The sequence below is a fragment of the Dermochelys coriacea genome, chromosome 14, assembly GCF_009764565.3.
Source record: "Dermochelys coriacea isolate rDerCor1 chromosome 14, rDerCor1.pri.v4, whole genome shotgun sequence".
Taxonomy (NCBI): Eukaryota; Metazoa; Chordata; order Testudines; family Dermochelyidae; genus Dermochelys; species Dermochelys coriacea.
In genome coordinates, this window is record NC_050081.1 from 1,519,657 (window position 1) to 1,542,843 (window position 23,187).

A 23,187-nucleotide genomic window follows, 5' to 3' on the forward strand; every position below is an offset into this window, starting at 1 on the left:
TCCAGGGTTGAAGCTGGCATTGGGTGCCTGCTGTGGGCACATACACACTGGCCACCAGCAGCAGGCTGCCAGGGTGCCTGTCACCGGAAGCATGATTTGTCCACTCTGCCCCTTCCTGCAAGGCTCGTCCCGCACTCCAGCTCCAGGCCAATGCCAGGCAGCCAGGGCAGGGACACATCTGCAGAGCAGGCCCGGGCTCCCCTTGCTGGGATGGGGGGGGGCAGATGGCTGGGCCCTGCCGCCCACTTCCAGCAGCCTTCATTCTGGGCTGTGCCGGGTCTATGCTCCCATTCAAAACCTGAGTCATCCTGGTTGAAGAAAGAAATCTTTATTAATAATCTTAATAATAATAATCCTCATAATGATACCGTTCAGTCGAATGCTCACACCTTTGAAGCATACAGAATGGGCGGGCGCCAGCCTGTGCCCTGGGGCTGGGGGCCACCAGGGAGGTGGCAGCACAGCAAATGGAAGGAGCTTTGTACAGCGGAGCGGGGTGGCTGGGAAGGGGCTATGTACACCGGGAATAGAAAAGGAGGATCTCATGGCTGGAGCCTCAGGAGCGTATGCTGAATATAAAGTGAAGTTTCATGAGATGACAGAGCCATGTTGGGAGACCTGCTGGATCCATCTGGCTCAGCCAGCTGCCTGCCTTCCCAACAGCCTCGCAAACAGCTCCATGACCCACCCAAACGCCGCGAGGCTGCTGGGGGGGGTGGGGAGTGCCTCGCTGGCCTTTGGCACAACTGGACTGTGCCAGCTGTGGCATGGGGCAGGCTGTGGGTGAGTAGTTGAAAGAAGCTGGCAAGGGCCTGGGTGCATCTGGTGTCCTGGCTAGCAGCGCACCCAGCCTTAGAGCCCAGCTGCCCCCACGTGTCCCTGGTTCAGAGCTGGGCTATGCCAGGCAGGGACCTCCTGGCCAGAGCCAGCACTGTCCTCCCCTCACTGCCCAACCGTGCCCACTGCTTCCCATTCACTGCCCATAGTGACCCTCAAGCCGCTGGACCTCTCCGGCGCCTAGCCAGCTTGGGACTGGGGCTTGAGGCAGGCCTGGCTTTGAGCAGGGACCCTGCAGCCACCACTAAGGGGTGTGCATGCCCCAGGGATGGCTAGGGCGTGTGGTTGGCTCCCGGCCCCTCAGTGGTGATGGAGTGGCTGAGACTGCCACTGTGGGATCACATGGCCTCCTCTGGCTCCATGATGGGGGGCAGGGGCTGAGATGATCCCTGGCATGCCATGTTGTGGCCTAGAGATGCACCCAAGCAGCCCCTTCCCCACTCTGTCTGCCCTGGGTAGGTGTGGCACAGGAGAAGGAGCAGGAAGCAGCCCCCGCTTGGCTTTAACCCCATGGGTTTGGGGGAAGCTGGGAGCTCAGGGCACCGGGGTGATGAAAATGCAAGGGAGCTACAACCTCCACTTAGCTAACAGCCCTGTTAAACACAGCGGTTCTTCCCCTGCAACACCCAGCAGCCCAGGCAAAGCTGCTGCTGCATCAACGATCCCACCTCTGCTCAGACAGCTGAGGCCTCACACACTCAACACACTGATGACTGGCAAGTGCAAAAGCATTGGAGCTCTGAAAACAAAAAGCAAAAATCCTACCCCTGAGGCCAAGTCCCCCAAACCTGCAGGAGGGCGTGGGCTGCTGCGGTGCTCTGCCCCTGGCCCTGGCCTCCACAGCACGGGTGTGGGAGGGCGGAAAGGAAGACACGGTGCCCAGGCCCGGAGCCTTGGGCTTGCAGAGTCCTCGCTCGAGGCTGTCCCAGCACTCGGCACTGCTCCCTCCCTGCCCTAGGCTGGAAGCGCGAGCAGGCTGTGGAGGGGGAGGGGGACCCAAGTCTCCCAACATGGCTGCTGGCCGGGGCAGGGCTGGAGAGGGGCCGCTCTCTGCCCAGCTGGCCTTGGTGCTGTCCGCTTGGTGCATACTCTCCGTGACTCAGGCGGTGCAGCGCCTCCTGCTGGACTTGCTTGCTCGGTGCATGTGTGTGGGCAGTATGGGACTCGGTTGGTTGGTTGCCTCTTTGTTTTGTTTTTTGTTGCTTTGTTTTTAATTTGTTTTACCCTTCCTGGTCCCAGAAGGAAACAGCTGTGGTTTCACTACAACACAAACAGAAAGGCAGAACTTTCACTGGAGCCACCTGGGAGCTGAGCGCAGCGTCCAGGCTCAGCCCCACAGCAGGGCCAGGGGGTGCAGCCAGGCAGGCGGGGCCGCTGGACTCCCCAACCCCATGGCCATTCTCAGCCCTGTGGCCCAGCTCAGCCACAGTGTCCCATGTGCCCTGTGCGCATGAACTGCCAGTGCTGGGGCAGCTCAGCAAACACTGGGGGGGGGGGGGTGACATATTAGTTCCTTCCAAAGTGGCTCCAGGATTGTGTAGTGGGTTCTGTTGTCCCCCCAGAAATGCCCAGGCAGATGGCCGAGCTCACCCCCTGGCTGGGCCTGCACCCCAAGCAGCTCTTCTCTCATTAGGCGGCTTTTGTCCTTTACCCTAGCCTGGCCCCCAGAGCACTCTGGCTCTTGACTCCAGTCTCTCCCTCTTCCCCCATAGTGACCGAAGTGGATGTGGCTGGGCCAGGGACGAAAAGCTAACCCCAGCTGGCCTGTGGCACTAGGGGGGCATCCCATGGCCTGAAACACAGGCCACCCCCCAGATGTTATGATGATGATGATGTGCACCTGAGCTAGAGGAGCTGCTGCTCCCCAGAGCCAGGCGCACATGGGAGGTTCCAAGTCTCAGCCAAAGGCTGTGCAGAGGGATGCAGGTGTTATTCCCCAGTGTAGTTTTGGGGTGGGGCCATGCTCATTGCCCCCCCAGTCTCAGCTATCCCTGCTAGTGCTAGCTACCCTGCACCCTCCGCCTTGCCCACAGCTCCCGGCCCATTTTGCCAGGCAGCCCGTTATCCTAAGGGACCAACCCTCCGCTCCTTTCCCTTGTGTAAGCAGCGCCCCGCCCAGGGGCCCTGGCTGTGGTCAGGCGCTTGCACAAGAAGAACAAGCCTGGCCTAGCAGGAGCAGGCTTCCCTGCCAGAGGGTGTGCTGGAGAGAGCTGGGGCAATGAAGAGGCCCAGAGAATGGAAGACTGTGCCAGGCCCAGGTGCGGCTCTGCGCAGGAAGGCAGCTCTCTTGGAATGCCATGGCCTTTGGACTTCACCTGTTCCTGGCAGTGGGGGCAGAGGAGGGGGCTCAGCCCAGGCTCTCTCCCATGGTTTGCTGCTGGTTGTATGTCTAGGGAGAGCAGGACCCGCCCCAGCCCCGACGCAGGGCAGTGGCCAGGCTGCTTTGCAACACAGTCAGTTCAGCCAGGGCAGGTCACAGACAGACACAGGTGGGTGAGCAAAGAGACATGAGACGCGAGATGAGAGCAGCTTGAGGTAAAAACCTATGGTTCTAGGTACCGGGCGAAGCCCTGGCCCCTGGCAGGGGCACCGTGTTCTTCCGGGAGGCTCTGCCTTTGCTTAGTTTGGTTTGTTTGGTTTCTAGTGAGCAGTCAGTGTTAGTGTGGTGAGGGGCTGGGTGTCTTGCTAGTAGGGAGTGAAGCGGCTGTACCCTCCTCGGTATAGACTAGCCTGCAACATCAAAGATGAAAGAAAAGCCAATCAGTATTCGAGAGAGGCAAGGCCCATTTTCTTCCCTTTTTTAATGACATCACATGGTCCTGTCCCTGGAGGACAGGTGGGGCGGAGGTGCCGAGGGGTCCCAGGAGCGGCGCACGCTGCTCCCAGCACTGCCTGGGCTTCTGGCTGTTCCCATCAGCTCCATTTGGGACACTGCGCTCTGTGGGCGCCAGCATGCAGGGCTCCTTCTGGCGGGTGGGAAGGGCTGATGGGAGAGAGGCTGCGTGCCCTATGCTGCTGCAGGTTTCTTCTCAACCCTGCAGCCTCCCATGCTCCTGGAGCAGAGCAGGCAGCCCCCAGGGCCGCCGATACCTCCTGAGCCCACTACTACCTGGGTCGTCCAAGGGGCTGGCGTCCGGCCCCTGCTCTAAGTGCTGCCTGGCTTCCCTCCCCTCTGCTCCACGGAGCGGGGGGACACTTCCTGCAGCCCTATCATGGTCCCTCCTTTCTCCAGCTAGCTCCCCGCCCAGGACTGCTGGCAGCGCTGCTCTGACTCTGCACAGGTGTTGCTGCACGCCCGGCTCTTGACCCGGGGGCTGCCTGAGATCCACACTCCTGTCCGGCCAAGCCCCATGCCTTGGGTGCGCAGAGGGGCACTGGCAAGACCCTCCCTGACATGCTGCAGCTCAGGCCTTGGCCAGGGCATTAGGGAGAGTTAAAAAAAGGAAGAAAACGCCTGGTTGGCTTGGAGACCCTGCCCACAAACGGGACTTTTCATCTTTGATGCTGGTTGCAAAGCTAGCTAAACCGCCCCTGAACTGCGCTGTGTGGGATGGTGTATCGCGCCAGGGAGCCGCGGCGGGTGCCAGGCTGCACAGACACATGTGCGCACATGCTCCCTGGCAGGTCGGCTCTCTGCATGCTGGATGTGAGTGTGTGGTGAGCACCAGGGCACAGACCTCCAACCCCCCCCCCCCATACAGCGTAGGTAGAAAGGAGTTACTGATCTCTGTGCCAGTGAAAGGTGGGTTGGGGGCTCTCGCAGGCTGGGGGGTGGTGTAATGGGTCTCTGTGTGTTGGGGGCTCCCTGGGGGGGGTCACAGGCTGTGTGGGGTCAGGTGGAGTCAAGTTTCTCCTGGGCTTTCCAACCAGTGAAATGCTCCCCTGCTGGTCCCCGACAGTCAGACCATGGCAGGGACGTCCTGCTCCCCGGGCCCATGCAAACTCATTCCAGTCAAGCCGTCCCACTGGGTGTGGTGCCCCTCCCCCAGGTGCAGCCAGTGTCAGGGGAACGCAGGGGGCAGGGCAGCTCTTACCATGGTGCCGATGCTGTACGTGGCAGCAGGGCCGATGGCGTGGTGGTATGGGTCCGCGGCTGCGTACACTCTGCCGTAGCTAGGAGCAAACACAGCGGGCGTTAGAAACCAGAGGTTCCCCCTCCCACCCATACAGGTACCTCCCTGCTGAAGCCCATGTGGAGGCCATGCCCAGGGGAGGGGGGGAGGCTGGCCCTCCTCTGGGCCATCTGAGGGGCCTATCCCATGGGGAGCGGGTTCTCCCCTCCTCTGGGCCTTGGGATTTGGCTGTAGGAGTGCTGCATTTATCTGATGCTTCTGTCAGCCACGCAGGAGCAGGAAGCAGGCGCTCCGCGCTGCAGGGGTGGCCTGTAGGCGTGATGAGAGGTCTGTCAGTGAGTCACTCCCAGGTCCCTCGGCGTTTCACCAGCCATCCCGTGGGGTGGCTGATGCTGTACAGCATGGAGAGACACAGCTGGAGAATGCCTGGCAGCAGGCAGGGCAAAAGGGGGCTGTGATCTAGTCCCTAGGCCAGCTCTGCTCGCTGCACATTCAGGGCACCTCGACCCCATTCCCCCCCCAGGGAAGGGACCAGCTGGAGTGCTGCCTTGGGGCTGTGATAGCTGTGATAGGAAGATGCCCAGCTCCTGGCTGAGGGGGCTGTGGGCACAGAGCAGGTTGGTGAGGGCCAGGAAAATGGGTGACCAGGAGCCGCTTTCTGGACGTGGAGGGGGCGCTGGCTGCAATGAGATCAGTTCTGAGCATGTCCCTTCCTCGGCGTGTGCCCTCTCTGGGAGCAGAGGTGACAAGTGTCCCAGGCTCTGTCCCCAGGCCTCTCTCTCCAGGGATGCATGGAAGCTGCTGACACAAGTCCAATGGGCCGGCAGGGAGCCAGGCCACAGGTGCCTCTAGCTGGGGCAAGGCTGGCAGAGGAGTAGCTTACCTGTCACTGTATGCTGCCGCTGCTGGCGGCTGGGCGTATCTGTAGGCTGCGTAACCCCCCTGTGCCAGCAAGAAGAGACACGTCGTCAGGAAGAGAGTGGCAGCCCCAGAGGGCTCCGGGCAGGCCTGGTGGAGCAGCTCCCTTGGAAAGGAGCCCAATCTTCCACCAGACCCCTAAGCAGGGAGCCTGGCTCCCCTCAGCTGTGCCCAGCAGCTGGTGAGTGATGGGATCTGTGGGACCCTGCTAGGAGCCAGGTGTCTGCACCATGAGGTAAATGCCAGGCTCATTAGCATTCCCAGGGGGCTTGCAAACGTGTTAACCGGAAACAATTAAATGTCACTTCCCTGATCGCTTTAATGAGCTGTCACATGAGATAAATCCTTCAGCTGCCCGCCTGAATCAGGGCCAAGGGCTTTTAAATATGGAAGTTAAATGCTGGTGTGATGCACTGTGCTGACACTGTCCGAGAGCATAAATCCAGTGCAGCGCTTGCCTGGTTAGGGGCCCTTGCTCAGGGCCCAGCAGTCAGCACTGTGCCCCCTTCACCTGCCCTGCCCCCTGCAGCCCCTGCCCTGTGCCTCTTTCAGCCCGTTCCCCTGCCCTGCTCCTTCCACAGCCCCTGCCCCCTGCAGCCCCCACCCCCTGCATCGCTCCTTCCGCAGCCCCTGCTCTGCTCTGCTCCTAGAAGCCTGGCCTCCATTCAGGCACCTCTTTTATCCCCGACATCTCTTCTCACTCCGGAAACCTTCTTCTAATGGCTGGGAATTTAACTCTGGCAACACCAGCTTGTTTGGCATGTATTGTCTAGAGTAACGAGATCACAGTTCTCACTTGGATTATGGCTCATGAGACAGTCTATAACATTCTGCACACTTTCTGTATTCCTCACTTTGCAGAATACAGGAAAATAGAGAGAAATGAAAACCACCATCAGAGCCACAGCTTCATCCAGTGCCAAGTGGCAGGGAATGCCCAGCTGTGTACTCCCAGCTGCTACCAGCAGGGCAGAGTGCAGGCCCCAGGGCCATCCCTACGTCTTCTCAGCCCCACCCTGCGTTGAGGCGGGATTCAATCCAATCCATCTCTGCTTCCTTTGGCATCAGCAAGGAAACATGAAACACAACATCCAGGAGGAGTGAGCAGCACTTACGTAAATTTCAGCGCCATAGAATCCATCCTGATAAACGACCCTGCAAACAGTCCAAAGAGACAGGCTGTGCGTCAGAGGGCAAGCCTGGAAGCTGCCAGCGCCATGGTGGGTGGGGAGCGGCCAGGCTATTTGAAGGTGGGTTTATTGTTTCGTTGTGGGGCAGACGCGTCTCCCCATCCTGGCTCGCAGTTGGGTGTCTGACGACGCTCTGGAGTTCCTGGGCGGCAGTCTGGTCCCAGCCATACTGAGATCAGTCTGGGTTGCTCCAGGCTGGCCTGCGTGTACCTGCAATTAAACTGTGGCCACATCTGCCCGTGTGGATGCTCAGGTGCCAACAGGGCTGAAAGCAGGGAGAAGCTGGGGGAGGAGAGTGCAACCACTAAACCTGAGGAGGAACAAGTGCTCTTGAGGAAATGAGATTGCAGCCACTTTCTCTGGGGGCTGCTCTGTGCTGTCCCAGCTGAAAGTATGCAGGAGCCCATGGCATCAGAGGGTTGGTACCCAACTACAGAGAGAGGGTATAAAACCTGCATGGAACTTGGAGGGAGGAGACAAGAGTGTGGAGTAGGCACAGGAAGTCAGTCTGTGTGCACATGGCTGGAATGCTTGCTGCAGTTACAGCATGTCTGCACATAGCTCTCTTAATGTAAAGCCAGTTCAGTTTTAGAAACCTGGAGTCTGTGAGGCTGACAGGCCAGATGCCAGCTCTTGCCCAAGCTGCAGGCATTAACGAAGAACTGACAACCTTGTTGCTGGAGACCAGACCAGGTCACCTGGATGTTAGCTTTGCTCAAAGTAGATATTAGTCTTTTAAGAATGTATTTAGTGTTTAGACCCCAACTGATTTGGGCTAAGTGACCAGTCTCTTGGGACTGGAAGCAACCTGAATGTCAGGTGATTTGTGGTGTAGGTGACCATTTATCACTAAGTCCAGTTTGTCTGGGTGGCAAGGTGGATTGGAGAATCTAAGGGGACTGTCTGTGACTCCACGGTGAGACGGTTACAGTGATCCAGGAGCTCATGTTTGTTACTTGCTTGGTGAAATCTAGTGACAGAACACACCTCCAGCCTGGGGTGTCTGTCCTGAGGCCGGCACTTACGGCTGTGAGCTGCTCCAGACAACGGGACAAAGTCCTTTCCTGTGATTACCCTGCACCTGGGGCATGAAACCGGGGGAGGGCTATTTCTAGGGATAAACCCTGCCTCCCCAGGAGACACCAAGAGATGGAAGGAGTCAAGGAACTTTCAAAGAGTTCGATTCTGAACAGTGCCACCTCCGCTGAGCCGTACCCCACATGCCGGGTCTGCTCTCCACCCCAGGCTGCACATGTGGGGTGCAGAGATCTGAACACAGAGACCCCAGTTCCATGGAAATGTGTTGGGCCTCCCCAGCCATGCAGGGACGACAGGCCTACAGCCTCCAATTTTCAGCTGAGTCGCACGACATGCTAGGAAAAGCAGCCCCTCTCCTTCAAGTCCATCTCTCAAGAAAGGGGGAAAGCTGCTGCCTGCCCCAGACCCCAGGGCCCCATTGGTTCCAGGAAGCCTGGCTCTTTGGGATACTTACGCGCCATAGGTGGGGATAGGTGGAGGTGGGGGTGCGGCGCGGAACGTGTTGTACACGGCACGCCCCCGGCCCCGTAGGTGTGCCCCTCGGTATGCCACGGCTGTCCCCGTGGCTGGGTAAGGGAACCCTGTTACTGAAGGCAAGAGAGAGAGACATGAGCACCCCAGAGCAGCTCTCTGGCTAGCACCTGCTCATGGGCCACCCTGAGAGAGATGGAAGGGCCCCTTCTGTGCGGCACTTGCCCATCTCAGCAACACTTCTTGCTCCGAAGTAGGGACTTGCTGCCTGCTGCCATGGGGTACTACCATTGGGAGAACCCACTGTCACCAAGCACAGAGGCCTGCTCACTGCCATGAGGCACGTAGGTACTCCCAGGGGGTTTATGAGCCCTGTCCACCGCCACAGGGTATTACTCACTGTGACGTTGCACTTTATATGATTTTATAAAAATATGCTAAGGAGTGTGAATATAATGTAACCGGAATATGCTTCATGCAAAAGGTCTCTTGTAAGGTATCATTACAAATCCTATAATCTACTGAGTGTGATCATCCTACTTGTATAAATGTATCACTCTTGTATCTGAAACTAGAAATATGAAATATAACTCTGAGGTCCTATTGTAATTATGCAAAGTGTGGGCCATTAATGGTGGTTTGGAATCTTAATGGCTCCCATTAACCAGGACAATTACCTGTAGATGGCTCTGTTTTACTTGCAAGTCTTTCTGTATACCTGTAGGCTGGCAAGTGAGTAATGAAGTCTTACAGTGACATGTGATCATGTCACCTGAACTGGAATCCATCTTTAACTTGGTGCTTTTCCATTGAGAAGGAGGGGGTGGGAACCCAGAGAGACAAAGGATTCTGGCCTTATGCAAAAGATATATAAGTGGGTGGAACAGAACAAAGTGCGGGGGGCATCATGAGAAATCCCCTAGCTACCACCTGAGCTGGAACAAGGGCTGCACCAGGGGAAAGGATTGTGCCCAGACTAGAAAGGTGTCCAGTCTGTGAAAGAAACTTATTGAAACATCTCTGAGGGTGAGATTTTATCTGTATTCAGTTTTATTACTGTACTAGACTTAGACTTGCGTGTTTTATTTTATTTTGCCTGGCAATTCACTTTGTTCTGTCTGTTATTACTTGGAACCACTTCAATCCTACTTTCTGTATTTAATAAAATCACTTTTTACTTATTAATTAACCCAAAGTATGTATTAATACCTGGGGGGGGAAAACAGCTGTGCATACCTCTCTATGTGTTATAGAGGGCGAACAATTTATGAGTTTACCCCGTATAAGCTTTATACGTGGTAAAGTGCATTTATTTAGGGTTTAGACCCCATTGGGAGTTGAGCATTTGAGTGTTAAAGACAGGAACACTTCTTAAGTTGCTTTCAGTTAAATCTGCAGCTTTGGGGTACGTGGTTCAGTCTGGGTCTGTGTTGGAGCAGACTGGTGTGTCTGGCTCAGCAAGACAGGGTGCTGGAGTCCAAAGCTGGCAGAGAAAGCAGGGGCAGAGGCAGTCTTGGCACATGAGGTGGCAGCCCCAAGGGGGTTTCTGTGATCCAACCCATCACACTCACCACCACAAGGCACATGGACATTGGCATGGAGACCTACCTACTACCTATCACCATGGGGCACATGGGCACGGCCCAGCATCAGGGCTGGGGCCTGGCTTCAGCCTTACTGATGGCTGGCGCTAACTGCGGTTGTAACCCCCCATGTGAGAGAGAGGCTGGCATGAGAGCAGGCCCAAGGGCAATCAGAGTCACGCGGGCTCCTTCTGTGGCAAGTGGGACGTGAAGCAGCACTTCTGCCAAAGGGACTGACCTGATCCAGACTTTACCTGCATAGAATTCAGGACTGTAGACAGCTCCCACCACCGGGTTCAGCTTCCAGCCTGCCACACAAACAGTGAGCCAGTGAGACCCCGGCAGGGGGAATCCCGAGAGCAACAAGCCGAGATTTCTCACCCGTCCCTGCCACAGCACCCCCACCCTCCTCCATGGGCCATGGGGAGACAGCCAGTGGCAGCCTCTTCACCAAGAGGCGGCAGCAGCTCTGCATGGCCAATGCTGCACAGCGTCCCGACTGGCCTGCAGGAGGTCTGTGGGATCGGCTGCCTCCGAGCCCACCCCAGGGAGGCCCAGCTGCTGGCAAACACTCTCCATGTTTCCCAATGCAAACTGCGGCCATGGCAGGGGACCCCTACTGCAAGGGGAGGGGGGGCTGGACATAATGTAGCAAATGTCTCAGGAGAGCAGGGGGAGGAGTTGCTGAGCCTTTTACCCCCAGAGGCCAGGGTCCCACTCCGCTCCTACCATGGAGCGCAGCGCTTGCCCCAGATGCTCAGTGCAGCCCTTTACTCTGGGACTAACACCCTCCTTCCTGGGGTCCTCTGGGAAGAGATACTGATGGGACTGGGGGCCTGGCCTGAGCCAGAGGAGCTGGGACTTGTGGGCCTGGCTCTTGCTTGTTGCCGGGATTTCCAGAGGGGCCATCTGACCCACAGGGAGTCCAGGACAGCCTCAGACCCTAGGAGCAGGAAGAATAAAAGCCCCAAACCCCACACCATGCTCCCAATGCTTGTGCTCCCAGGCCCCAAGGGAAGGTCCCCGCACTTGTGCTCACACTGCCGAACCCACCCCTGCTGCCCCACACCCTCCAGCCCTTACCATTGATGTAGGGATTTGCAGCCTTTTTGTTCGTCATGACTCGGGCTGTGGCGTTATTCACCTGCAGAAAAGAGGGCACAGGACAGATCGCTGTCTGCACCCAGAGACGCTGCAGCCCCAGGGGCCTGCTCAGCGGCATTTATGTGGAGTTCTTCCAGCCTTGGGCTGGGGGCAATGCCAGTGACATGATCACCAGGCCAGGCAGTGTCAGGGGACACAGGGCTGGGTCCCGTAACACTGCCACACTGCCTGGAACCCCAGGGACCTGCACACAGCTCTACTCTGCCCCGCAATTCTGACTCCCCCTGGGCTCCCGCTGCACCATGATCTGGACCCACAGCTCCTGCACCTGCTGTTCCAGCCTAGGGCTCCCATCCTGCAGTGCCCCTGCTACTCCAGCCCGGGCTCCCCAACCCCAGCTCTGCTGGTGATCCTCAGTCCTGACCTGCAGCCCCTGGGGTACCCGATACCTGATCCTGAGGCCTCGAGAGCTTACACTGCAGAGAGCAGCCAGCTCCCTTCGGACCCACAACCAGAGCCGAGCCCCAGCTTGCAGAAGCTGAGTTTGACAAGGTGCTGTGTGCTAAGCAGGCTGCCTTGGCGCTTCCTTGGCCTGCTACAAGCTCATTTCAGCCTTGGGGGTTGTACAGGGGACACGGGCATGAGGCAGTGGGAGGAGAGGCCTGTGGTAGGCACACGCCTGGCCAGTGCGAGTGGCAAAGCCTGGAAGGATTGCTGAACTGCACGTGTGGAGGAGGAAGAAGCCTCCTGTTTTACACCACTCAGCGGGGCCTTGGGAAGGGACAGGTCTGCACTGGAGTGGGGCAGGGGACAATTTTGGTGCCCGTGAATAGGAGGGTCCAACAGTCCTTGTCAGAGCCAGGCAAAATGCAGTAGCAGACTGTGCACATTGACCACCCAGCTGTCAGTGCCCCTCAGTCCTGACCCGCAGATCCCTAGTTACACCAGTCCTGCCCCCCCCAGCTGTCAGTGCCCCTCAGTCCTGACCCGCAGATCCCTAGTTACACCAGTCCTGGCCCCCCCAGCTGTCAGTGCCCCTCAGTCCTGACCCGCAGATCCCTAGTTACACCAGTCCTGCCCCCCCAGCTGTCAGTGCCCCTCAGTCCTGACCCGCAAAGCCCTAGTTACACCAGTCCTGGCCCCCCCAGCTGTCAGTGCCCCTCAGTCCTGACCCGCAGATCCCCAGTTACACCAGTCCTGGGCCCCCCCCCAGCTCTGCTGATGCTGTTCAGTTTTCACCCATGGCAGCTCCCACTCTGCCATTTTTGTAGTGTTGACTCCTCACTGCTGACCTGTGGCATCTCTTGCTATCTCAGACCTACCCCTGCTTCCCCAGCGCTGCCCGTGTTCCTCTGTCCTGTCCTGCAGACCCCAAAGCTAATGCAGCCGACTGGCTGCTCTTTGGTGCTGACCAACAATCCCTGGGAGGGGAGCATGAAAGGGACCCTCACGCTCAGTTCACTGGTGTACTTCAGTCAAGTTGGAGCTGTGCTCCTCAGAGCTGAGGCTTGGCATGCTGGCCTTCAGTGCTCCCTCCAACTCCCCGCAGAACTCCCTGGGGTCCAGCCCTCACCTGCCCTCCTGCTCCTATGCCATTTGCTTTAGGCGGTAAGCTGTCCTCCTAGCCCCAGTGCAATGCACCACTGGCCAAGGACATGCACTGGCACTCAGCAAACATTCCACCATCAGCACCACAAGGAGGAGAACATGCATGATGGGGACTCCGCTCTGGGCCAGACTCTGGCATGGCCAGGGGCCAGGTGGCAGGGACCTGGGCCAGTTAATGCTGGGCAGAGCAGGCACTGAGGGAAGGAAGCCAGCAAAGCCCACTCCCCTGCTGAACCGCTCCACGGTCCCTGGGCAGGGCCTGGATTCCCTCCGTGCCAGATGCCAGGATCCCTCCCGCTAGCTGGCTCAAAGGAACAGGACAGGTGAAAGCAGTGTGAACGCACAAGGCATGCGACATGACTGGGACCCCCGCAGTCCCGGGAAGCAGCCTGGGGGCAGGGGAGGTCCAGGCACCCGCAGGGAGGACACACAGCAGGCAATGGCAGTCACACTTATCTGAGCACCTCAATTTTCCGTCCCTCTACGATTGTGCCATTCAGCTTCTCTCTTGCCCGGTCGGCATCTGTGCTAGTTTCAAAAGTTACAAACCCAAAACCCTGTGAGCAGAGGAGAAAGGGGGAGGGAGAGAGCAAGAGCGAGAGAGAAGGGGAATGGGGACAGAGAGAGCAGGTGAATCAGGAGAGCTGGCACAGGAGACTCAGGCAGTGTGTTTAGGGCCAGATCCTGCGTGGAGAGAACGAGAGGGATCCTGGCCGGGGCCACCCCCAAGTCACCCCAGTAAATGGGGAGAGGGGAACAGAGAAGCAGGGAAGATCCAAAAGAAACATCCACACACACAGGGACATGGGCTGCCCTGAACTAGTGTGGGAAAGAGGGACTGAGCCACCCCCCTCAGTGTGGGACGGAGGGACCAAATTGCCCACCCCCCTCAGTGTGGGATGGAGGGACCGAACTGCCCACCCCATGCTATCCACTCTCCATCATGGGACAGAAGAACCAAGCTGTGGTTCCCCTCCCGCCTGGCATGGGACAGAGAGACCAAGCTGTTCCCCCCCGCGTTTTCCCTATTACAGGATAAAGGGACCTAGCCATTGTGTCCCACCGGCACGGGACAGAGGGACTGAGCCACCCCCCAGTGAAATCCCTTCTGCTCAGATGAGGGTGAACAGTGGCTGCTCCCCTCTGGTAAGGGGCTGGCATTAGGCCACTGCCCTTTGTCCCCATTGCTGTGTCTGAGCTGCTGCCAGTTGGGAGGCACCTGAGTGCAGGTGAGAGGCGGGGGACTGGAGTGTGGGGCAGGCCCCTGGCCGCAGAGAGGGAGGGAGCGAGAGAGAGAAGCAGCAGCACACAGACAGCTGGGCAGGACAGGAGTGAGTCAGGAAGAGCAGGGAAGACGAGCCCCTGAGTCCCTCCCTGAGTGGAGCCTTCGCCAGGAGAAACGCACATGTCACAGGTCAGCCTGGCCTGCTCCCGGGGCTGCTGTAATGACGCCGGCCTCGGGCAGCACCCACCTTGGAGCCCCGCTCATTGAAAATAATCTCCACGTCGAGGATCTTCCCGAATTGCTGCAATCAGAGAGAGCAGAGGGGTGAGAACAGTGCCCGGGCTCTGCAGAGGGGCCTGCCTCATCCCCGACCCCCAGGCACACAGGGAGCAGGCCTGCTGCAAATCTCCCGCCAGCAGAACCGGCAAGGGTCCCAGCCCGCACAGAGCTACCCATGTTCACATGGGCTGAGCTAAGCCCCAAGCGACGGGACTGCCAACTTAATTCTCTGCTGTGCAGCCCTTCAAGGAGAGCCCTGGGGGCCCCAGCTAACCTGCCAGGCCGGGCCAGGCCAGAGCTCCAGAGGCCCCAGCTAACCTGCCGGGCTGGAGCTCCAGAGGCCTGGGGGGGCCAGGCCTGGAATGAGAGGCTCCCAGTCAGTCTGCTAGGAGGCAGCAGCCTGGGATGTGCCCTGGGGCAAGGGGGAGAGCCTGGCATACGGACAGGAGACGAGATAAGGCAAGCACTTGGGCACCGTTAGGATCCATTAGTTCTATGTTTGCAATGTCAAGTCCCCTGCCCTGCCTCTTCCTGGGCCCACCGGGGATGACGGGGCTGGTGCACACACTGGCTATACACACCCCGAACATTTGCCGCAGGTCTGGATCCCGGAACCGGAAAGGGATGTTGGAGACGTGTAACCTCTTGGGCTGCTGCTTGTCTGAGTTCTCTGAGGAATGGAGTTGTTGGCTCTCTGTCTGTGCGGCTTCATCTGTCTGCTGGAAAACAGGACCCCAAAACCATCAGCCCACTGCAGCACTTGTGCTGGGAAGGGGACATGCCGCCAAGGGCCACTGCCCCCGAGGGGCCCCATGCAGCATCACTAACCCCCTACCTGGTATTATGGTCTGAGCCAGGCCCTTTCTGATGCAGTGTCTGATCCCCAGACAGGGCGTGCGAGGGAGGGGGGGTGAACGAACTCCTCCCACTGCGGGGGTGGAGACCTCTCGTGAAAAGTGCAGGGCGAAGCTGTGCCTGACCCCGCGGAGAAGAGCTGGCCTAGCGCTGCAGAGAGGCCTGCCAGAGGGTCAGCACTGGCACTACTGGCAAATGGACCCAGGGATCAAAGCCCTAACAGTGTGTGGCCCCCTCCCACAGCCACCCGGGGCTCCTTCTCCTTTTACACTTTGGCAGCACATGTCTAGCTTGTCACCAACACAGCCCCACTAGATTGAATTAAGTGAGGGTGTGCAAGTTTGTGTATGTGTATGTGCACGAGAGTTATGTGAGAGGGTGAGTGTGCAAGTGAGAGTGTGTGCAAGGTGAATGGGGATGCATGTGTATGTGCAGTGTGTGTGGGGATGAGTGTGCACATGTGCAGTGTGGATAAGTGTGCATGCATGTGTGCAGAATGCAGATGAGTGTGCACGTGTGCAGCATAAGTAAATGAGTGTGTACAATGTGAGTGTGGATGAGTGTGCATGCATACATGTGGACGAGTGTGCATGAGTGCAGTGAGAGTATGGACAAGTGTGTGCATATGCAGCCTGCATGTGGATGAGCGTTTGCATATGCAGCATGCATGTGCAGTGTGCACATGGACATGCGTGTGTGCATGCAGTGCATGAGTGTGCATGTACAGTGTGCAAGGATGAGTGTGCATGCAGCGTGCATGTGGACGAGTGTGCGTGTGTGCAGCGTGAGCATGCATGCCTGTGCGGTGAGAGTGTGGACAAGCGTGCATGCGTGCATGCAGAGGGAAGGCCAGGGAGCGGGCCCAGCTGTGCTGTGTGGTGCGAGGGGTGCGGGCTGGCACTCGCTGACGGGGGCTGGCTGGGAAGTGATAGCTCAGCACTTTCTGCTTGGAGCTGCATTACAACCACCTAATTGAAGCTATCTGACTGGACAGTAGCCAAGCAGGTAGATTACAAGTGATTAGAAATGACAGGGGAGCCCATAAACTGGGAAAGGAACTGGCAACCGCAAACTGCCGCTGCCCGTGCTGTGGGCACAGCAGCCACCAGGGGTGCTGGAGCTGCAGGCTCAGCCTATGGCTCTCCCTTTGTAGCCACAGGTTGCTCAGCTCTGGGGCAGAGGCCTCGGCTAAAGCTGGGAACGGGGGGGCAGGGGCTGCATGACCCACCTGCCTCCTGGTGGGCAAGGCTGTTCTTCCCGCCTGGGACCTTACTGACAACTCTACCAGGCCCCTCGGGCCTGACCCACAGCCCCCTGCTGCCAGGCAGGTGACTCCAGGACTCCCCAGGTCACTGTTTCATACACACATTCTCAGAGCACTTGCTACCATCTCGCCCCCTCCCCCAAGCTGGCATATTGCCCTGCCTCCCAAGAGACACCGACTGCACTGGCCCCAAGCGCCAGCCTGTGGCCAAAGGACCCGGAATCCCTTCGTGGCCCATCACTGCTCCTCTCACCTGAAAAGCCCCGCTGCCCACCCGGGGCTCCATGGGGGCTCTTACCGATACCGTCTGCGTCCCTGCTATGGACTGCGTGCTGGCGTTGGTGCCCGGCTGCTCAGCGTGGCTCTGTGCTGGTGTGTACAGGGTCATGGCGTGTTCTGGTACCGTGCTCTGCCCCGAGTAATCCTGTGTGGGGTGAGGGTGTGGGGGTGCGTACTCTGCAGGGATTCCATTCTGGGGAGGCGGAGGATACTGGGCTGGGGGGTAGGGCTGAGCCATCGCTTCAGGAGGAGCCGTGGCGTCCTGATTACCCTGCAGAGGCAGAAAAAGGCTGCTGACTGTCCAGCCCCATGCAGAGCCTGAGAAGTCCTTGGAGCAAGCAAGTGGGGCCCCACCCAGGTGGTGAGGCCAGGGGACCCCAAGGGTTGGAGGCCATACCGTCCACAGGCCAAAGCAGGGCAGTCCTGGGGGGAGCTGCCCCTGGGGGGGACGACCCCACTGGAGAAAGGTGTTTGCAGGGGTTTGTAACTCTATTGACAGGACCCTAGGAATGGGCAGAGAGGGTCAGACCTGCGTGCACACATGTCCAGTCCCTTGGGGTGAGCTCCCCACAGGGAAATGGCTGGCTCATGCCCTGCAGCAGAAGGGCTCATGGCCCGTTGTCCTCTCACAGGGAACCCTGGCTGTAGAAACGTCTGAGTGGAACAGCCATCCTGATCTCGGGCTGGCAAAGGTGCCAGATGGATGGCTGCCAATTATTGCCAGGACCGATACAGCCTGAACCAGTCCGTGTGCCTCAGGCCTGATGGACAGGGACCAGCCAACATACTGCCCTCCCAGGTTCCACCTGCCACACACTTTGGGCCACACCAAACCACATCCAAACAAATCAGGGAAGACACAGCTACTTGATGCACAAGTGGAAACTCAAAGACTCGCCTTCATGTGACTGTGGGGAGAACAGCCAAGCCACTGAACACAGCAGAACCAGGGCTGGCTCTAGGTTTTTTGCCGTCCCAAGCAAAAAAATCCGTCCGCCCCCCCCCCCACTTTTTTGCCTTTTACATGTTTGCACTTTGCAATGTTTTTTTGTTCTGTTTTGGGTATTTTTTGACTGTTTAAAATTAAAAAAAATGAAAACAGAATTTGTAGTTAGTGAAATAAAACAATTTCCTACTAGCGTACTCATTTAATTTTAACAAAATCACAATTACAAACAATTTGGGTTCAACTAGGCACTGTAATAACGTTAGTGTCTTCTGATGCACCCAGTTTCTCATAAATTAAAAGAATTTATATGAATTGAATGTTTCTGGGTTTATACTTGTGTCCTCTTTTAATAATTCAGTGACATCTACATTTTTCGCAATGGTCCTTTCAACTGAAATTAATCCAAGTCCTGACAGATGATTTTGAGACATGGTGGACTCAAATAATTTTTTAATAATTTCAGTTTTGAGACACTGCGCTCACCAGAAGCCACTGCTACTGGTACTGTTTAAAGAATGTATAATGCTATAGCAGTGTTTGGAGTGAGGTGCTCAGGGCTGTACATCCTGCTCGTGGGCCCCCAGCCCCACCCCAGCAGAGGGGACAGTAACTGACAGAGTGGCTGGGGGGCAGGTCTGAATAGTGTGGGTGTGCCTCAGTTTCCCCTATGCAGTTCTTAAGTATCTAGGGGGTGGGATAAGGGTGTATGATCGTTGCAGAGCCCTAGAGGGCAGGTGTGGGCAGGGGTCTGGACACAGAGAATGGCCGACACCCTGTTTCCTGGCAGCTGATGGCCTGGGCCCTTCCCCCCTGCAAGGTGAGAGCTAAAGGGTTGGAGAACGAAGGAATCAGGTACCCTCCTGGCCCGGGAAAGGGACAAAGCCCAGAGGGGGGGGGGCTGGAGAGAGTTTCACTTTGGGGCTGGCTGGGGACATGGAGTGAAGTGCATACGTGGTTGTCTGGCTCACTGCCCCCCAAAATGGACCCGGCTGAGGGGTCCTGTTCTCTGCACCTACAAGCTCTGGTTTAAAGAAAAGGAGTACTTGTGGCACCTTAGAGACTAACATGTTCCTGTCATCTAATAAACCTTCTGTTTTAGTGGCTGGCTGAGAGTCCCATCTGACTGCGAAGTTGGGGGGCAGGACCCTCTGGCTTCCCCAGGACCCCGCCTGGGCGGACTCGCTGTGGGAATTGCAGGGAGGGGCAGAGGATGCTGAATGCTCCGAGGTCAGACCCAGGAAGGGGGGAGCCGGGTGAGCTGTGTGTCCTGCAGACAGGCTGCTCCCAGAGTGGAGACTTCCCCCGAGTCCTGCCTGGCTTCGTAGGGAGCAGCTCCAGAGCATGGCCCGGGGACTCCGTGACAAGCAGTCATTGAGTCTGTGCCCTGCCTGGCGGTGGGGTCTACTCTATTATGCAAAGAAGGAGCAGCGCAGTGGCAGAGCAGGGGCTGTAATGCAGGCGGGGTGTCGGGCTGGGGAGAAAGGAACACACTCCTAGGAAGGTTTCAGAGTAGCAGCCATGTTAGACTATCTGCAAAAAGAAAAGGAGGACTTGTGGCACCTTAGACACTAACAAATTTATCTGAGCATAAGCTTTCGTGAGCTACAGCTCACTTCATCGGATGCTTATCATCAGTCCCTGTTGGAGTGGAAAGATCCCTTCGCAGCAGGCACTGTGCTGTGCTCCTCACTCAGGGCTGCTCCCCAAACCCCAACCCATGCTTGTGGGCTGTAAGTTAACACACCTGCCTCTCCAGTCCTTCTGTCCCAGCTCCCAACCATGGGACCCAGCAGATTCCTTGTAGGTGGGATCTGGGATGGGAAAGGGAGGTCTGGGCTCCAGGCACTCTTACTATTGATTCCTGGCCAACGAGACTACTCGACCAGCGGTGATAGTGCACCCAGAACCCAAGGCCCACCTTCACCCAGGGGCTCTCAGTCATGGTCCAACACCCACCCCCCTGCTCCCTCCCCCCCATGTCAATAACCCCATGCTGACAAACAGCTGCAAACCCTTTAGCCAGCATGCAAGAGCCAGCTTTGACACCCCCTCTGGTTAGGGTCTCTCCTGTTGTGTGCGTGGCTTGGACTGCGGAGACAAGCTCCTTCATTGCGGGTGTGACCAATTTACGATGCAGACAAGATATTGGGGAGGTGGGGTGATGGTGGGTGGGCGGGCAGGGGAAACTCTAGCTTAGGCCTTCCCCATTACTGGGACCTTGCACTGGCAACTGAATCGTTAATGGAGGAAGCTGAAACCTATAACCCAGGGCATGGTGGGTAATTATATACAAATCCAGTCTGACTAAGGATCTGCAAGTCATTCGAAGACTTACGGGCTTCTTCCTCCGCTGACTCAGCCACTTGCAGCTTCCTAGGGACGCAGCAGCCAGACGCTCGCCAGAGTGATCTGAGCTTCGGGCTGGCAGCACCGATGCACCTTGGAACCAGCCAGCAACAGCCCTAACACCAAGCTCCAGGCTACACTGAGACCCTCCGGTGCGTCTCCATAGGTGTCATTGGCAAAGACTCGGCTCCCTGGCGGCTGAGAGCTGCTGGCACTGCAGTGCTGCTGTACACAGGGTACATGTCAGGTCTGGGGAGAGATGGGTCTTGCAAGGGTAGGCTACTACCGGTGGGCCTGGGACAAAGTGCCACCACCGTACATGGCAGACTCTGCTCGCCATCTCAGAGGAGCGGGCTCCCGAAGCAGGAGGCAGAGCAGAAAGTGGAGGGAGGCACTGCAGACATTTTGCTCTAAGGACACTCTGCCCTGGAGGGCTGGGACTAGCCTGTGGAGTCTTTCAGCTTGGGGTAGGCAGCCAGTTACCACACTCAGCTGATGCCAGATCCTCCCACAAGCCTGTCTCGGATGGGACGGACCACATTTGGGATCTAGTCAGATTCCAAATACCAACTAGCATGTCCGTCAAAAGAAGCAACAGCCATGTACTTAGGACTGAAAATCCAGACCTGGCCCGCACTTGTGCCCCTACACAGCTGGTCAGCAGGGTGGCCAGTGAGTTAAGTGCACTGCTGAATACCCTTCCAACACAAGGAGCTAGCCAAGAGCTGCATGGTTTTCAGGACACAACCAAGATAATCACAAAGTCCTTTGCCATCACCAGATTCAAGAGTAAATCAGATCCCAGCAGGGTTTCCTCACCTTCCTCCTGAGTCCCATGCAGAGAAAATTGCCATAGTCCAAGCCCAGGGCTTCTAGGTCACTGCTCCAAACCTCCCTTTCGCAGATGGAAATGGGATGCCCCTGACTGGGGCAGGGCTCTGTCTCACTGGGAAGTCTGTCCTGCCCTATCAGTATCAAGTGAGGAAGAGCTTTGAGCAGTGTCTGGAGGAACAACACCACTACCAGGGAGGGAGCAGGGCTCTTAGGAGGGGCACTGGTGCCTCTGGCACAGTCCCATGGGCCCCAACAATGCAGCCCAGGCCAGCAGCACAGTGCATGGCCCTGTGCGGGGGGGGGAAAGACTCAAGAGCCTGCCCCCAGCTGGGGGCGCAGCAGATTCTGTGAGCCCCAGTGCTCGGGAGCACTGCCAAGCGTTTGAGACAGCTGGCAGGGGCCAGTGAAAAGAAAGAACAGTCTCTGGCTTCAAGAGCGGAGCGGGGCTCGTGCTTACGTGGACCCGTGACCCTGTCAGACAGTGCCTGGGTCCCGCGTCACCATCTCAGGCACTGCAGAACAAATCCAGCACCACTCTGCACTAAGCCCCATCCCCCAGTAACCAGGCACATTACCACAACCAGCAGCTGGGGCAGAACCCAGTCCTGTGAGCTGCTAAACCCACCAATGAGGCGGTGTAGGCCTGGCCAGATTGCCGGGCCGGTGCCCCAAAGATATCGACCCGAGCAGCTTTCAGTCACCTTCCCCGTGGGACAAGCAACACACACATCACAGCCTCCGCACACAAGAAGGGGAGCAGGCTCAGCAAACCCTGCAGCCCTGCTGACCCCTGACGTGCCTTGGGGATGGAGCCCAGGCAGCCGGCCCCTTCCTACCTTGTTTACCAGCTCCTTGCAGTGGCTGGACCAGCCAAAGACCCCATGCCCCAGCTCAGCAGCAGTTCTGTGGTCTGCTTTCCTTTCCCCATCCCAGCATCGCTTCCCAGCCTGCATCATCTACTGGGCCAAGCCATCGGTCAGGCTGCTCCTCACCACAACTCCCATGAAAGGCCACCTCAGCCCACAATAGCGGGGAGGGTCAGCCAGACACATGGCCAGGCTTGGCTCTCCCAGGGCTTTCAAGGAGGAACTTCCATGTTGGGCCAGACTCACCCAGCCCAGAGCGCCTGGCTCAGCGGGGATGATCCAGCCGGCGTAGCTCAGAGCGGCGTCTGGGCCATGGCAGTGCTACACCCAAAGCCCCTAAGGTGAGGCCCCTGAGGGCACTGGGGAGCATGCCGAATTCTCTGCCAGGGACTGGCACGGGCAGGGCGAGCTGAGGGCCCAGAGCGAGCTGGGACGCACGGACCAGGAGGAAGCAGAGGAGTGTGCAGAGCACAGGCTGGGGAGTGGCCCCAGCTCAGCAGGTCCCCACGGCTGGTGCCCAGCCAGCTTGTCCACTGACAGCCGCATTCACACCGGTTATTGATTAGGGCTGTTGCAGTGCTTCTCATCCCCAGTATTATTTCATTCAGGGCCCATTAGGTTCCCCAGTTTTGCTGCTTGCTGTCTCTGGTGCTGCAGCGGCACTGATCTATGGCTCGCTCTGCGATCCCTCCCACCAGGCGCTGCCCATTCATCCCCAGGCACCTGACAGGGAGAAGGATGGGGAGTCACTCACCTGCTCAGTGAGCTCTGAACAGAGGGAGGGGCCCCCTCGCTCAAGGATTGGAATACAGGGGCCTGCAGGAAGAGGGAGGCTGGGGGATCCCAGAGGAGAGAGACTTGCAGGAGGCTGGGTGGGGGGACCCAGGTGGGAGGGGAGGGACTCACAGGGGATGGGTGGGGGGTCCCAGAGGGAAGGGGAGGGACTCACAGGGGATGGGTGGGGGGGTCCCAGAAGGGAAGGGAGACAGGTAACAGTTTAGCTAAGCGACGCCCATTCACATCACTGGGAACCTGGCCACTGCTCTGCTCCCCATGGGCTGCACTAAATGTTTCCCTTGACACACGCTGCTTTGCACAGGCCGTGCTCCAGGAAAGGCGCCGACCCACAGGAACCCCAGAGCTGTCCCCCTGCTTCATCCATGCCCCTCTCCCAGAGCACTGCAGCCCCCTCCTGCTCCCCAGCACCCTCAGTGTCTCCTCCAGACCCCCCAAAGCACTACACTTAGATCACCTTCCTGAGCTGGCGCTCTGAGCAGGGCACCCCTCTCTGCCTATGCTGCCATGGACACCCTGTATCTACTTCCCTCAGGGCACAGAAGTGGTTCATATGGCCCTAGCTCTTCTCTCCTCTTCCTGCTGCCTGGAAGAACCCAACAGGCTGCTTGTGGCCAGGGCATGGGGCTGGGAGCTCAAGCCATTAGCACTGGGTTAGTCAACGGTCCATACG

At 57.9% G+C, this 23,187-nt stretch overlaps 1 protein-coding gene across 20 annotated transcripts in view; it reads right to left on the reverse strand.

Moving 5' to 3' along the window:
- Nucleotides 1-312: 312 nt before the first annotated feature.
- Nucleotides 313-23,187, reverse strand: part of RBFOX3 (RNA binding fox-1 homolog 3) — a 357,239-nt gene continuing 334,364 nt past the window's right edge. For 11 of the 20 annotated variants that reach the window (XM_043496589.1, XM_038371245.2, XM_038371233.2 and 8 more), the window contains 11 exons: nt 16,699-16,995; nt 14,908-15,045; nt 14,295-14,348; nt 13,287-13,379; nt 11,194-11,254; nt 10,365-10,418; nt 8,511-8,643; nt 6,944-6,983; nt 5,794-5,852; nt 4,872-4,950; nt 313-3,567 (listed from right to left, as the gene is read on the reverse strand). In XM_043496589.1, coding sequence (XP_043352524.1) covers nt 3,523-3,567; nt 4,872-4,950; nt 5,794-5,852; nt 6,944-6,983; nt 8,511-8,643; nt 10,365-10,418; nt 11,194-11,254; nt 13,287-13,379; nt 14,295-14,348; nt 14,908-15,045; nt 16,699-16,962 — 1,020 coding nt within the window. In that variant the 5' untranslated portion in view covers nt 16,963-16,995 and the 3' untranslated portion in view covers nt 313-3,522. The remainder of the gene's footprint in view (nt 3,568-4,871; nt 4,951-5,793; nt 5,853-6,943; nt 6,984-8,510; nt 8,644-10,364; nt 10,419-11,193; nt 11,255-13,286; nt 13,380-14,294; nt 14,349-14,907; nt 15,046-16,698; nt 16,996-23,187) is intronic. The other 9 variants (XM_038371249.2, XM_043496582.1, XM_043496577.1 and 6 more) reach the window with 8 other exon arrangements.